Below are 16831 nucleotides of genomic sequence, written 5' to 3' on the forward strand. Positions count from 1 at the left end.
TCCTTCACAGGTCCCAGAGGACTGTGGCCCATTCACATAGCGAAGAGCGCTTTGTGTATGCACAGTAGGAAGCTGGCTGTTTCCCTTAGTCAAGATGGCAGCACCAGCAGCCAACTGAAGAATCGACTCTGGGTGAGGACACCACTGGATGTCTGGACAAGTAAGTGCCCTAATGTTAAAAGTCAGCAGCTACTACATTTGTAGCTGCTGACTTTTATTTTTTTTTGGCAGGGTGGGGCGGGGGCAGGAATATGTCACCCCAACAATTCATATTTCTAATATGTATACACTGTACCATGTACTTGTGTTAAAAAGTATCCAGTTCGCTTTGTGTTTCTTCCATCTTGTGAAATACCTGGTGACCCTGTCAATCTCTCTGCTTTCCTAGGTCAAAATGACCATGCTAGGGAAGCACATCCATTCCAGCATGGTCCATTTATTAGCTGTGCTGGGAGCTCAGCCTACCTGTCTTCCAATGGTCAAAGCTTGTTCTGCCCCCCCTCCCATGTTTGATAGCAGTACCACGTGAAGACCCCTGTCTACATCCATTGTAGCTTAGTGGAGGTGGGTGGGGGGCACTAAAAACATGGCTCAACTGTGTGTTTTTATTGCCCTCCAACAAGTCTAAATGAGCTCTTACTGTCCTAGGGAGACAATGCCTACTCTGTACTGTATCTATTGTCACCCCAGGGCAAAACAGCAGAACACCTTCTCACCCCCTTGATCTTCATAACTTGAGGGGGAAATTCTGTAGTTCACAGAAGAGAACTGAGAAGAGTGAAAACATTATTTCAGATTTTAATTCAATGTACAAGAGGTTGCAAGGACACAGTATTTTTGCAGTATATTTCTTTACCTGCAGAAAATGTACTTTCGATACATTTATGAAATGGTAAGCTACACAATGTTTTTTCTTTTCTTGAGTTTAAATACACTTTACTTATGACCCCAACAGAATGTGGGAACAAAAATTAAACAGTTAAACAAATATTGGGGTCTTCCAATTTTTTTGAAAAAAACATATGTATCCCTAGTGTCTAGGGATAATTTTTATCAATCCAGATTCACTATGCAGAGGATCCACTTTATAGGTAAACAAAAAAACACTGGGAAGCTTAGCTATTCTTATTCCTTCAATCTATGCCTTCCAGTTGGTCAGCTGGGAAGCCTATGATAATTGTGTTGACAATTGTGGACTAATAGGGAACTTGAAGGGCTCAGGTGACTTTATATTTTCATAATAGCTGGAGGAGCTTACCATTCTATTCATGTACCATTTTCTCTCCTTAAAGCGCAGTACCACCCAAAAATAGAAGCTCTGCTTTTCTGCCTCCACTGCCACATTTGGCACCTTTTAGGGGGGAGGGAGGAGGGCGGAGCAGATACCTGGTTTTGACAGGTACCCGCTCCCTCTTCTGGCTGAGTTTGCCGTTGTGAACTGGGCTGGACTTTCGACACCCACCACAGCCCCCTGGGACACTTTCAAGGTCCCAGAGGACTGTAGCCCATTCACAAAGCATGACATGCTTTGCACATGCGCAGTAGGAAACCAGCGGTGAAGCCACAAGGCTTGTGGCTTCACTGCCGATTTCCCTTAGTAAAGTTGGCAGCGCCAGGACCCAACAACCGATTGAAGAGTTGACTCGTGGTAAGGACACTGCTGGATGCCTGGACAAGTGAGTGCCCTACTATTAAAAGTCAGAAGCTACAGTATTTGTAGCTGCTGACTTTTAATTTTTTTTTGGAAGGTGGCAGGGGCCAAAACTCCTTTAAGGTATACTTTAAGAGCAAGGTTTGGCTCATTGTCTGTATTTTTTATACTTCTTTAACCACCTCCAGTCTGGGCCAATTCAGATATTTCTTTCATACATGTACAATTCACCATTTTTTTTTATAGAAAATGACTTAGCACCCACAAGCATTATACAGTATATATTTTTTTAAGCAGAGGATACAGATAATAAAATGGTAGGGATAATTAGTACAATATTTACACAGTGGTTATCAAATGCAAATTTTCAGGAAAAAATATGCTTTAATGAAATTTTGTGCATACAAACACAATATAATGCCCATTTTGGGGGGATAAAATATAAAAGATGATGGTATGATAAGTGAATAGATACCTAACGTGTCACACTTTTTAAAATTTTGTACACCCGTGGAATGGTGACAAAATTTTCATAGGTGATGCTTTAAAAGCCATTACAGGTTACCAGTTTAGATTTAAACTGGAGGTCTGGTGCTAGAATTATTGCTCTTACTCTGATGTTCATGACAATACCTCATGTGTGGAGCGATTACCATTTACATATGCGTGTGGGACCTATGTTACGTTGGCAATTGCACATGAGCATGGGATAACAAGTATGCTTTAAAAATGTGTTATTTTGGGGTTTTTTTTACAATTATTTTTTTTAACATTTTCTTTTTTTTTTTATTGAACTTTATTTATTTATTGAACAATATCCCTTGTGATAGCATGGGCCCTGACAGGTCCTCTTTAGAGCGATCTGAGGTCTATTAAACCTCAGATCTCTCCTCTGCTCTCCAAAGCATCCGATAGAACTGCTATTGGTTTGATCGGCTGCTTTACAAGCTGGTAACAAGAAAGAATAAATCGAGAAGTGTCAAAAATCTTCCTTCAGAGGAGGAAGATGGGGAAAGGAACTTCACAAACTGACAGGTCCTCTTGACAAGCCACCATTCATCCACTGATACTTTAGCAATGCTTCTACTGCCATTAATTATTAATGATCCTCTCCCCAGGTGACAGCCACATACTCCCTCCTACCCATAAGTACCATACATTTCTGAGGGCTCCTGAGGCAAGCTAAATAAAGCAAGGGTGAATAACTGTGTGGAGGGGTGGACTAGAAAAACCCATCACTTTGTTCTGATGCTGAATGGTCAAAGAACCCGTAACTTTGTCCTGATCCTGAATGGTCAATGTTCTTATCACCTTGTCCTGATCCTGAATGGTCGAAAAATCTGTAACTTTGTCCTGATCCTGAATGGTCAATGTTCTTGTCACCTTGTCCTGATCCTGAATGGTCAAAGAACCTGTAACTTTGTCCTGATCCTGAATGGTCAATGTTCTTGTCACCTTGTCCTGATCCTGAATGGTCAAAGAACCTGTAACTTTGTCCTGATCCTGAATGGTCAAAGAACCTATAACTTTGTCCTGATCCGAAGAGCTGATTCACACATGTCCAATGTGCATTGATGCTCAGGTTTCACAGCTAATTGACCCAGTAGTTGTTTAGCAGTTCATGTCAGGTTTACATCAGGTTCAGAACAGGATTAGCTCAGAATCTTATCCTGTTCTCACATATGTGGTTTAGAAACGGTACCTATAGAAGTCAATAGCCTGTAATCTGCACCTGAACCTGAAGGCATGGCTCGAACTTGACTCTTTTTCAAGCCGCACTGAAACTGCACCGCCAGTGCATCAGACATATGTGAACAAGCACCATAGGAAGCAATGTTATTTTGCATGTCGTGGACTGGATATGGTTCAAACCGTATCCAATCCACATATATGGGAACTGGCACTGAATGGTCAAATAACTTGTCACTTGGTCCTGATCCTGAATGGTCAAAGAACCTGTCCCTTTGTCCTGTTCCTGAATAATCAAAGAACCTGTAACTTTGTTCTGTTCCTGAATGGTCAAAGAACCTGTCACAATGTCCTGTTCCTGAATGGTCAACAAAAATCCGTCACCTTGTCCTATTTCTGAATGGTCAAAAAACCTGTCACCTTGTCCTGTTCCTGAAAGGTCAAAGAACCTATAACTTTGTCCTGATCCAGAATGGTCAAATAACCTGTCACCTTGTTCTGATCTTGAATAGCCAAAGAACCCATCACCTTGTCCTGTTTCTGAATGGTCAAAGAACCTGTCACTTTGTCCTGTTTCTGAATCATCAAATTCAGAAATGGCGCCCGGAGCGGCCGCATAACCACCAGCTCCGGCCAGCTCCGGCGCCCCCGCCAAATCCGCCGCCATCCGGGCGGTAGAAGGGTCCTCCGGAGATCCTCCCAACACCCACAAGGGGAGCTGGGCGCTCTGTCCCACCGGGCAGAGCCCCCACGACTCGCAGCCTACCACGGCCCCTGAAGCCACGGTCTTTCCTACCGGCAGCGGCGAACCACGGAGCACCGCGAACCGCGGAGGACCATCGCCGGCTGAGACGCCCCGCTCCGGAGCATCACCTGAAGGTCCTCCCAACACCCAGAAGTGGTGCTGGGCGCTCTGTCCCTCTGGCAGAGCCCCGGTGATATGCGGCCTACCACGGCCCCTGAAGCCGCGGCCTTTCCTGCCGGCCGCGGTGAACCACGGAGGACCAAGACACCCCGCACCAGAAGGGACGCTCCAGAGGGGACTCCACCACCAACCCCGTCCCGTCGGTACCCTCACCTGCTGCTCCGGAGGTCCTGCCATCGTCCAGGAGGGGTACTGGATGCCCTGTCCCCTGCGGCCTAAGCCTCCCTACCCCCCCAACGCCTGAACCAGGACTCCGCCGCCCGCGCCAACGAGAGGAGAAGCACCACCGCCTCCCCTACCTACAGCCGCCACAGAGAGTAGGGAAGCAGCAACCACCCCCACCGGCACAGAGAGGGTAAGCCGCCACCGGCCCCGAGTGGGTAAGCCACCGCTACCACATCTGCTTCCCTGTTTCACACAGCTGTGCCCCTGCCACCGCACAGCCCTGAGCCCCGTCCCAACCTGCGGAGGCGAGCCTGCCACGCAGCCTCCAGCACCCCCTGATGCCGGGCCATACAACATCTACGATCGCTGGACCCTACCGCTCCCACAGACACTGGGCCCCTTAGCACCCTCATTCGCTGGCCTGCAGCATCCACACACACTGGCCCACAACACCCATTGACACCGGGCCCTACTGCGCCCACCAACGCCTAGCCCACACCACCTCCAGACGTCGGCCTACACCACCTCCTGCCGCCGGGCCTTCAGCACCTCCCAACGCCGAAGCTCAGCACCTCCCGATGCCGGGCCCTCAACACCTCCCAACGCCGGGCCCTCAGCACCTCCCGACGCCGGGCACCCAGCACCTCCCGACGCCGAGCTCCCAGCACCTTCTGACGCCGGGCCTACAACACCTCCAAACACCGCGCCCTATGGCTCGTCCAGTCGCCGAACCACTGTACCCACAGACACCGTGCCACAACACCCACGGACGCCGACCTACAGCACCCACAGACTGCAACCAGCCAGCTGCTGACCCAGCCGCCCACCACTCTCACTCTTCTCCTACAGATGGACACAGATGAACTCCGTCATGTCATGACAAACTCTCCGCATCCTCACGTCCTGATTGAAACCTCCCACCTCCCCGACCTGACCAGCACTCCCCTCACCCTAACATGCCACCTGCACTCCTCCTCATTTTCCTCTCCATTCCCAAAATCGCCTCCCTCTACCCCCCTACTCCCCCAAAACAGCTCTACATTGCTCCTTCACTTCTTCCTTCTCCCCACTACGGCTCCCACCACCTCCTCCTGATACTCCACTCTCCCGCCGACCCACACGCCACCACTAACAGACCCACACGCTCCTGCACATCCCGTTCCGATGCCAACTTCCTCACACTTCTCCTAACCGCTGGGGACATCTCCCCGAACCCTGGCCCCCCACCTCCCCACTCCCCCTCTCGGCACCCCCCTGCTCCGCCAGCTGCCGCAACCCCCTCAACCTCATACCCATCCCCCTCCTCCCCGCATCCATCCCTCCTCTCTCGGTTGCACTCCTGAACGCCCATTCAGTTTGCAACAAGCTCACCGCCATCCATGACCTCTTTGTCTCCCACTCCCTCAACCTCCTAGCGGTCACCGAAACCTAGATCCAAGCCACTGACTCCACCTCCCCTGCAGCACTCACCTATGGAGGCCTCGTCTGGACCCACTCACCCAGACCGAGTGGTCGCAGATGCGATGGGGTCGGCAAGCTCCTGGCACCACTGAGCACCTTCTAGGTCCTCCCTAACCCCCCCTCCCTATCCTTCTCCTCCTTCGAAGCCCACTGCATCTGGCTCTTCTCCCCCACCCCCCTGAGGATTGCAGTAATCTATCGGCCTCCAGGATCCGCATCCCTCTTCCTAGACGACTTTGCTGCCTGGCTACCTTTCTTCCTCTCCTCCGAGCTACCGACCATCATCCTCGGGGACTTCAACATCCCCATCAAGGTCAACAACCCGGCTACTTCCCAACTCTTCCTCCTAACCTCCTCCTTCGTGCTCACACAGCACACACAGTCCTCCACCCACACCAATGGAAACACCCTGGACTTTGTTTTCTCCCACCTCTGCACCCCCCACGACTTCACTAACACCCCCTTCCCCCTCTCTGAGCACCACTTCCTCACATTTTCAATTTCCCCCTCCTCTAACCCCCCCCAAAGTGTCGAACCATCTCCAGCCGTAACCTCCGCAACCTGAACCCATCCCATCTCCACCAGGCAACTGACTGTCTGTACGATAGTATCCTTCCTCTGTCATGCCCTGACCTGGCCACTACTGCGTACAACGACTCACTGTCGTCTGCCCTCGACTCCCTGGCACCCCTAACCACGCGTAACATCAGACCCCGACCGCTTCAACCCTGGCAGAACGACGACACAAAATGTCTCAAACGACGCTGTCGCGCGCTGGAGCGAATATGGCGCAAAACCAGATCCCCTAGTGCGTTCTCCCTCTACAAAGCTACCTTCCTCACCTACACCACCTCCCTCCAAGCAAGACTATTTCGTTACCCTCATCAACACCCTCTCCACCTATCCTCGCTGGCTCTTCTCCACTTTCAAATCCCTGCTCTTCCCACCCCCACCTCCACTCAGCACCTCACTCACCGCCCATGAGATTGCCAATCATTTCCAAAACAAGATTGACACAATCCGTAAGAACATTGTCAACTCACAATCTACCTCTCCACCTAGCCCCCCCCACCTCCATCACCCCCTCAACTCTCCCATCCTCCGACCTCATACCCGAACTGCCCCCCACCATACCTAACACCCCGCACACTATCACCTCCCCAACGCTCCGCTCCTTCAGCCCAGCTACCACTGAGGAGGTCAATAAGATCTTCACTGAAGCCCGCCTCACCACTTGCCCCCCTGGACCCTATCCCCTCACAGCTCCTCCAGTCACCCCCCTCCTCCATCATTCGCTCCCTCACCCACATCTTCAATCTCTCCCTCTCCACTGACACATTCCCCTCCCCCCTAAAGCATGCACACATCACCCCCATACTCAAAAAACCCTCCCTTGACCCCACTGACCCAAACAACCTTAGACCCATCTCCCTGTTACCATTCACTTCCAAGCTCCTTGAGCGCTTGGCCTACAATCGCCTAAGCACCCACCTCACTGATAACAACCTCCTTGATCCACTACAGTCAGGCTTCCGTCCCCTACACTCCACCAAAACTGCCCTACTTAAAATCACTAACGACCTGCTAACCGCCAAAGCTAATGGCCATTACTCAGTTCTCCTGCTCCTTGACCTCTCCGTGGCCTTCGACACAGTCGACCACCCCCTTCTCCTTACAAAACTGCACTCCCTTGGCATCAGGGACGCTGCTCTCTCCTGGTTCTCCTCCTACCTATCCCAACGCTCCTTCAGCATCACCTATAATGCTGCCACCTCCCCCTCTCTCCCCCTCTCTGTTGGAGTCCCCCAAGGCTCTGTCCTCGGACCCCTCCTCTTCTCAATCTAAACCTCCTCCTTTGGCAAACTGATACATTCCCACGGCTTCAACTATCACCTCTATGCTGACGACACACAAATTTACCTCTCCACCCCCCACCTCACCCCCTCACTTTCCCCTGCATTGCCCACCTCCTGAATGACATATCAGACTGGATGTCGCTCCATTTCCTCAAGTTAAACCTGTCCAAAACCGAGCTCCTGGTTTTCCCCCCAGCCCGCGCCCCCCCCCCATCCTCTCCATCACTACTAGCAATACCACCATCAATCCCACCCCACACGCCAAAGTCCTGGGTGTCACCCTGGACTCAAACCTTTCCTTCCAACCTCATGTTCAATCACTATCAAAGTCATGCAGGCTCCACCTCCACAACATCTCCAAGATACATACATTCCTCACCCCAGACATTACTAAACAACTCATACACTCCCTCATCATCTCACGCCTGGACTACTGCAACTCCCTTCTCACTGGCCTACCCAAACAAATGCTATCCCCACTCCAGTCTATCCTGAACTCAGCGGCTAGATTCATCCACCTCACCAACCGCTCCACATCTGCCACCCCCCTCTGCCAATCCCTTCACTGGCTCCCGATTGCCCAGCGCATCAAATTCAAATTACTAACTCTGACCTACAAAGCCATTCACAACGCCACCCCAAACTACCTAACTGGCCTGATACTCAAATACCACCCTACCTGTGCCCTTCGCTCCTCACAGGACCTCCTACTCTCTAGCTCCCTGGTCTCCTCCTCCCACGCCCGACTGCAGGAATTCTCCAGGACTTCCCCCATCCTCTGTAACTCCCTACCCCAATCCATCACACTGTCACCTACCCTCCTCACCTTCAGGAACACCCTGAAAACCCATCTCTTCAGGGAAGCCTACCCCACCCTCACCTAACAGCCAATCTCCTCCACTTCTCCCACCACTCCATCCCTCACAGCCACTTCCTCCCGTAACACTTCCCCTCCCTCCTAGATTGTAGGCTCAAAAGAGCAGGGCCCTCGAACCCCTCGTGTATTGTATTGTTACTGTTTTGTCTCATGTTCTGTGCCCCTTGCTATTGTACAGCGCTGAGCAAACCCTTTGGCGCTATATAAATACTGTATAATAATAATAATAACCCATCACCTTGTCCTGATCTTGAATATCCAAAGAACCTGTCACCTTGTCCTGTTTCTGAATGGTCAAAGAACCCTTCACCTTGTCTTGTTTCTGAATGGTTAAAGCACCTGTCAACTTGTCCTGTTCCTGAATGGTCAAAGAACCCTTCACCTTGTCTGGTTCCTGAATGGTCAAAGTGACAGTTCCCTTATGAAAAAATGGCTTGGTAATGTTTTACTCACCGGAATTCCCATCCAGAAAGGGGCACCTGTAAAGAACACAGGAAAGCTTCTTGTCTGTACTGTAATCAAACCCACTGCAAGACCCATTAGGCCCAAGGGGAACTGAGAGACCTACAGCAATAAAGAAAACAATATTATGATTTAATATATATGTTTAACACATTTTAAACAGTTATATTAGCTACTAACTAGAGTATTTTCTCTTTTGGTGTAGCCAGTTCTTGCCCCAATCAGTGAACCTCACGAAGATTTTGACCATGTTTTCTCTATCTTTCTTTAAATCCTGACCTTTCTGGGATTTTTTTCTGAACCACCTATTCCTAGCAGTAGGCTAATGGGCTCATCCCTCTACTCCCTTCTTGTTCCTTGTCAGCACATGTGTAGCCAATCAGCTTCTAACCTCAGCTTGTTCAATTAAGCTTTAGCAATAAAACCTGGAAGCCAATTGGTTTCTATGCAGAAATGCATGAGATTCTGAGAATAAAGTGAGCTTTATTAAATAAAGAGTGTGCAGAGGATGAGGATATAGACTGGAAACCTTCTGCTTGGGAAGGTGTGTGATCAAACTGTACTACCTCTGCTAGTAAAGAAGGAAAAGAGGGACTGTCTAAGCAGGACTGAATAATCGAAATCACAGCAACTCTTTTTCTGTCTGGGTCTTGAACTGAACCAGAGCATGTGTCTGGAGACCCAGAAGAGGGCACCCTGGTAACAGACTGAAATTATCTCCTACTGAGGTTTTCTACCTCTGTGTAATGTCCCTGTTGGGCTAACAAACCTCTTTTGTTCCCCTTTACCCCCCCCATCCCCCCATTTGTTTGGAATGAGTAGTACACATTAGTTGTGGTCATGTCCACTGCTCTATGCACACTACAAATCCCATAGTCTCTAGTCAATCTGGGGAGCAAGCAAGAGAGAGTGGATACGTTCCTACAGGGAAATGGTGGGACTATGGAGAACAAATGTACCACCCTCTAACAGGAAATTGGATCAGAGCAGAAAAAAAAGAGATTGGAGATTTGGAGGGGGCTGAGAGCAATAGAAGATACTTTTTAAAGTTAAAAATGTATACCTAAATGTTTATTAAAAATATATATATATTTGTCACATTAACGGACCCTACAAACAGAGTGGCTACACAGTATCAAGCTCACTTTAGTTTTCTTTTTCCCTCCATACAGGTGCATTGTATCCTAGAAGCGGATATTTCTTGGTTCATGCAGTGTGGTGGTCATATATAAGAACAAAAACACAACGTTCTCCAACTCCTCCCTATGACTAGGGTTACTGGGATATTATGTTCACAAACCTGTAAAACCTGTTTGAGCAGATTATCATTCACCTGTAAAGGAGCTTAAAGGAAAAAAAATGTACACTCACCAGCCACTTTATTAGGTACACCTGATCAACTGCTTGGTAACACAAATTGCTAATCAGCCAATCACATGGCAGCCACACTGAGGCATCTAGACATGGTGAAGATGACTTGCTGAAGTTTAAACTGAGCATCAGAATGGGGAAGAAAGGAGATTTAAGTGACTTTGAATGTGGCATGGTTGTTAGTGCCAGATGGGCTGGTCTGAGTATTTAAAAAACTGCTGATCTGCTGAGATGTTTACACATAACCATGTGTAGGGTATACAGAGAATGATCCAAAAAGAGAAAATATCTAGTGAGCGGCAGTTGTGAGGACGAAAATGCCTTGTTGATGTCAAAGGAGAATGGGCAGACTAGTTGCTGTGACATTCAGATGGTAGGGTCAGTATTTGGAGTAAATAACATGAAAGCCTGGATTCATCCTGCCTTTTATCAACAGTTCAGGCTGGTGGTGGTGGTGTAATGGTGTGGGGGAGATTTTCTTGGCACTAGCAAGGTGTACCCAATAAAGTAGCCAGTCAATGTAATTTTGTCTGTAAAAGTAACACTATGCCCACCTTTAGTTCTTTGACATAAATACTAGCACAGAAATATATACTATTCCACTAGAAGCATAGGCTAGGCATACTACAGCTAGGAAACAGCTGTAAAGCTTATAGTGAAAGAGATTGCCCAAAGTCTGGCATCTCTTGGACTCGAGGTTCACACCTCTATTTTGTGTTATTCGGGTACTCTCACACACTGTCCTGTCTTTAACTTATTCCTAATGATCATGTGGACTGTGTTGGCCTTCTACCAGCTCGGGAAGGCAGTGCACTACGAGTTGGAGGGATGACAATCTTGAGATTGTGCGGGTGTCAAACAGGAACACTTTGGTTCGAGTGAGGTGGAAAGGGAAATGTTTGCTTGGTACTGCACCACTGCTGCTGACTTAGCAATATTTGTTTTTAACCTTTACATCTCTAAAGTAAAAAAACTGAGCTCAGCCAGTAACGCAATAGAAATGCTAACATTGCCAGCTAATCTGGCAAGTTCCCAAGGATGCTCATATGCGATTTTAATGTATTTACTGCCACTAGTTGTCTTACCCCAAGTACTACAGGCAGTACAGTAGCCTTCACATTGGATGTAGGTGACATTGGTACTGTAGATGAGGCCTCACTTGGAATCTTCCTCTTGTTATCGAGACGGTCATTGATAGAGTCCCAGATGGATCGTTGCGATATGGTAATATTGATCACTGATCCCTCTGCAGTTTTGCAAGAAACCTTCCCATCCTCCGATGTGATTACACTGACTGACATCCTGGAAACTTGGAAATAAATGTTGTGATTAAACTGGAATTGCACTTCTGAATGAGCTTGCAAGCTAAAACAGTATTTACATCCCAGCAATAAATGCATATATCGTTTACATTTTTTTTCTTGATCACTGGCCAGTAATTTTCCTATCTCTTTTATGGAGATGAACAAAACTGAAAGTTTAAATTTTTCCAAAGAGTCAGGGAAAATCTAGAGATTTGGGCTAAATTTCACCATTTTGGCAAAATATTTTGAAGGTGATGGAAGTAGCAAAATAAAGGTGGTTGTTTTAGAGTGATACGGGCTTTAAATAGTTTCTGAGTTTTACAGAGGCTCTTTTTAAAGGCCCTGGATCTGTTGTTCGGTCAAATAGTCCCTAATTAGCCTCAATGATTGACTGTATTCAAAGAAATGTTCAAAAATCAGTGGAAAAAAAGTGGAGAAAAAAGCGTATGACACAGTACACAAACAATTGTCAAATACATAGCAAATGAAGAAAACACAAATATAAAGAACATTAAATAAAAACAAAAACAAAAAAAAACACCAGCAGCACCTCCACCACCAAAAAAAAAATTTTTTAGGCAAACTTCATTTGAGCTGTTTAGTTAATACAATTTTAGAGTTGCCAGTTCAGCAAAATTAGCAGCAAAATCAATTTCATAAAAATAACTTCACTCATTCCTACTGTTATTTTCAGCTCTGCAAAGTCTGCAATGACAAATGTACAAAAACACCTTGCTACTACAAGGGAGCTCTGAGGTAACAGTACAGGATAGAAATCACCAAATACATGAAAACTCAGATTTTCAGGCAGCTACACCAAAATGAATCTCTTAACATGTAGACACCAGAATCTAAAAAATGGAAGAAGGAGAGCGTCTTGAGGAGTAGCTAAAGAAAGGGAAGTATTACTCTATTCCTAAGGAACGGTGAAGGCCAAAATTAAAGCATATCTAAAGTCCAAACTTTTTTTTTTTGCTTTGGATAGAGTGCGGAGGAATTATAATATCTGTCAGTTTTTATTGCAGTCTGTGCCCCCGTTAAGGAGATTCACCCTCCCCTACTTGTCTTGTTTACCATTATCATTGAAAGTGAAAGAAAATCACAAATTTTGGGTTGCCCCCAGAAAAGTAATAGAGTGGAAATCTTCTAATGCACAGGTGTCAAACTGGCGGCCATCCAGCTGTTGCCAAACTACAAGTCCCATGAAGTATTGCAAGATTGACAGTTACAAGCATGACTCCCAAAGGCAGAGGCATGATGGGTCTTGTAGTTTCGCAACATCTGGAGGCCTGCCAGTTTGACACCCCTGCAATGGGACACTAGTTCTGTTGACCTGAGGGTCCAAAAGAATTTTCTTTCACTTGCTGTTTGGTTGTGGGACAAGAAGTAAAGATAAATCTCTGCAATGGAACACAGATGGCGAAAAAAAAAATCTGACGGAGGTTATAACCCTCCATTACTCTATCCAAAATGGATAAAAAACATTTTGCCCATAGATCTAGTTTAAGGGTTTGGAGGGCTTAGGGCCTGATCTTTGGTGCTGGGATTCCTGTGTCAATAGGTACCAGAAGGTATATAATCAATATGACCACCTTCAATTTCTCTCAAGGGCTGTGTTACACCATACAATAAAAGCTAGAATTCTTTTTATTAAGGTGTTTAAACTCACAATAAAGCGATTTTGACACCTTTAGGTTATGGACTTACTCCTCAAGGCTGAAGGTTTGAAACACGTTCCAGCTCCAGCATTCTCCAGCAACAGAAGACGGTTCCTATACCTGGGCACTGTGATTCATCCACAGCTCTGTCTCCTCAGTGACAGTTTTTTGTCTCCATTCCACCTCTACTCCCTTGCCAATCGCCAAGGAAAGGTATTCTGGTTGCTGGCCTGTTCCCTGCCTCAGATACTGTCGGGCTGATCTCCATCTTTAACTTTGTGAGTGCTACTTACAATTTTTATTAAATCTATCTTTTAACGCTAGACTATGGTTGTTGTGCTGCTCTCTCCCTTCTCCCTCTTGAACTCCATGGCCACATAGCATGCCCATGCAGGATCAAAGCAGCACTTCCAGGGTTAGACCAGTAGTGTGTTGTATAGCACTCTGGGCTACCCACAGTATTCGCCTGTTACATATTTTGACATTATATTACATTAGTTTATTGTTTACATTGTTTCACATTGTCAGTTTACATCTAGTTTATCAGGGCATTGATTCCTAACCAGCATAGCTACACACAGGGCTTTTTTTTTTCTCAGAGAATAGGTGCAGGTACCCCCCAATTCTAAGTCACCCCTTGTCTTCACCCCCTACCCACCTCTGAGCACTGTTCCTTGGTTCCATTCCCTACCCACTACCCAGTACCACCCCTTTCAGAGAATACAGAGCCAAGTATTATTTTGTGGTACTAAGTAAAGCAGTAAAACAGATCCTCTGCAGCCAGCAAAAATAGATCCCCAGCAACAACAAAATCTCCCTGCAACCATAGACCACCAGCAGCATTAGATCCCCAGCAGCCAGCATCAATAGACCTCTCCCTCAACAGTAGATCTATCCCAGAAAAAATAGATCCCCCAGCAACAACAAAATCTCCCTGCAACCATAGACCACAAGCAGCATTAGATCCCCAGCAGCCAGCATCAATAGACCTCTCCCTCAACAGTAGATCTATCCCAGCAATAATTGAGCCCCCAGCAACATAAGCCTTTCCGCAGCAACAATATTCACTATATTGCCAAAAGTATTGGGACACCCCTCCAAATCATTGTATTCAGGTGTTTTAATCACCACCATGGTCACAGGTGTATAAAATCAAGCACCTAGACATGCAGACTGCTTCTACATACATTGGAGAAAGAATGGGTCGTTCTCTGGAGTTCTTCGTGTGACCTTCAGATTAGCACAACAGCAGTGCGTAGAGAGCTTCATGGAATGGGTTTCCATGGCCGAGCAGCTGCATCCAAGCCTTACATCACCAAGTGCAATGCAAAGCGTCAGATGCCGTGGTGTAAAGCACGCCACCACTGGACTCTAGAGCAGAGGAGACATGTTCTCTGGCATGGCAAATCACGCTTCTGTCTGGCAATCCAATGGACTAGTCTGGGTTTAGTGGTTGCCCCCAGGAGAACAGTGCTTGCATGACTGCATTGTGCCAAGTGTAAAGTTTGGTGGAGGGGGGATTATGGTGTGGGGTTGTTTTTCAGGGGTTGGGCTTGGCCCTCTAGTTCCAGTGAAGGGAACTCTTAAGGCGTCAGCATACCAAGACATTTCGGACAATTTCATGCTGCCAACTTTATGGGAAGAGTTTGGATATGGCCCCTTCCTATTCCTAAATGACTACGCACCAGTGCACAAAGCAAGGTCCATTAAGACATGGATAAGTGAGTTTGGGGTGGTGGAATGTGACTGGCCTGCATGTGTCCGTTTACACCCGCCGACATACGATCTGATCCGATCTGCCAAAAAGGGATGTTTTCATCCGACAGCCCATTGAGGAGAGCGAGCATCTCTGTGTCTGCTCTGCAGCAGCGAAGTGGACACAGAGCTGTCATCCGCTTGCTCAGTGGGGAGCTCCCCTGGCTGAGCAAGCAGATCCACTGAATGGGTTTGTCCCATGTGAAAGAGCCCAAAAATGTGACTTAAAAAAACAGAATGCCCGTGTGAAAGGGGCCTTACACTAATCCTGCCTATAACTTTCTCACTAATGCTCCTTGTAATCCTAACACACTTCAACATAATATCCCCCATGATGTAGAGCAATCCTATCAAATAACATGACAGCCCTTAATTCAAAACAATATAATGGTCCTTCAGTATCCAATAAAGCTGTATTTCCTCCACCACCGTGATGTGATTTTTGGGCATTTGTAGCATCAACTATTCCTCTTACACCTTCCTCCTCAGTATTCATCATCACGGATACATGACATGCAAAAATAGTTACGCTACACTAAGATAGCTCTGGTACAGGAGCTTAACGCGTACAGGATTTGGAGCCGCCCTGTGGGTATGAGAACACTGACTGCACTGGCGTAACTAGAACCTTCAGCGCCCCGGTGCAAGAAATCATGAAGGGCCCCCCTGACCCCCAACCGGGGACCTTCCCTCTGAGTCCAGTGGCCAACCACAAGTGCGACTTTTGTGATTCCGTTAGTTCCTCCACTGATGTCAATTTTTTTTTTTTCTTTTTATTTAAATATTTTTTAGAATTTTTTTTAGGAGCCCCGTTGGGGAGCTTAGGTGAGATATCAGGGGCCTAAAAAGGAAGGAAGGGGAAGGAAAGAAAAGGAAAAAGATTACAGGGGCATGGATGAATCGTCAGGCCGCACCTTTCCTCTTCTGCCTGGGCTTCAAACCTCCCGATCACGCAGTGTGGGCAGGGCAGACACAGGAGCAGAGGGAGGGGCAGAAAGAGGAGAAGCAGACGCAGCTCTCTCTCCTGTCCCAATCCATGCAGGAAGAGGGGGGGAAACTGTCAGGGCTAACTTAGCTCAGAGCTCTGCATGCTGTAGCCACTGATTGCCTCCTTCTCTCCCTCCCACAGGCATTCAGCTGCTGCAGGAGGAACATGGAGAGATCGGTTCCTCTATATGCAGTGGCCCCTGCTTCTTCTCCTATCCAGGCGTACAGAGGGCCGGGTTGCAATTGTGACCCCTGCAACCCCTGTAGCTACGCCCCTGACTGGCTGCACTAATCTCTATGACCCCTGAAACCCCTGTAGCTATGCCCCTGACTGGCTGCACTAATCTCTATGACCCCTGCAACCCCTATAGCTATGCCGCTGACTGGCTGCACTAATCTCTATGACCCCTGCAACCCCTGTAGCTATGCCCCTGACTGGCTGCACTAATCTCTATGACCCCTGCAACCCCTGTAGCTATGCCCCTGACTAGCTGCGCTAATCTCTATGACCCATGTTTATTCATGCTGAGATACAAAGCTCTGTGGGCACTATTGTGCACGGTCAGGGGCCAGGGGTGGGGGGGCGTCTGTGTTTCTTAGGCTTACTGTTAAAACCGGAGCACCTGAGAACCGATCCTACGGTCCAGCTGTCTGAAGATAGATTCAGTGA

At 47.5% G+C, this 16831-nt stretch overlaps 1 protein-coding gene across 1 annotated transcript in view; it reads right to left on the reverse strand.

The window, feature by feature from the left end:
* The window catches only part of LOC149452178 (transmembrane protein 176A-like), a 50827-nt gene that overhangs the window by 23173 nt on the left and 10823 nt on the right, over nt 1-16831 (reverse strand). Inside the window, exons 2-3 of the mRNA XM_089689712.1 lie at nt 11543-11766; nt 9078-9188 (exon numbers count right to left, since the gene is read on the reverse strand). Of these exons, the coding sequence (XP_089545838.1) occupies nt 9078-9188; nt 11543-11758 (327 nt within the window). The 5' untranslated portion in view covers nt 11759-11766. The remainder of the gene's footprint in view (nt 1-9077; nt 9189-11542; nt 11767-16831) is intronic.

The sequence above is a fragment of the Staurois parvus genome, unplaced genomic scaffold, assembly GCF_062004578.1.
Source record: "Staurois parvus isolate SC_StPar_1 unplaced genomic scaffold, SC_StPar_1.0 ptg000493l, whole genome shotgun sequence".
Taxonomy (NCBI): domain Eukaryota; kingdom Metazoa; phylum Chordata; class Amphibia; order Anura; family Ranidae; genus Staurois; species Staurois parvus.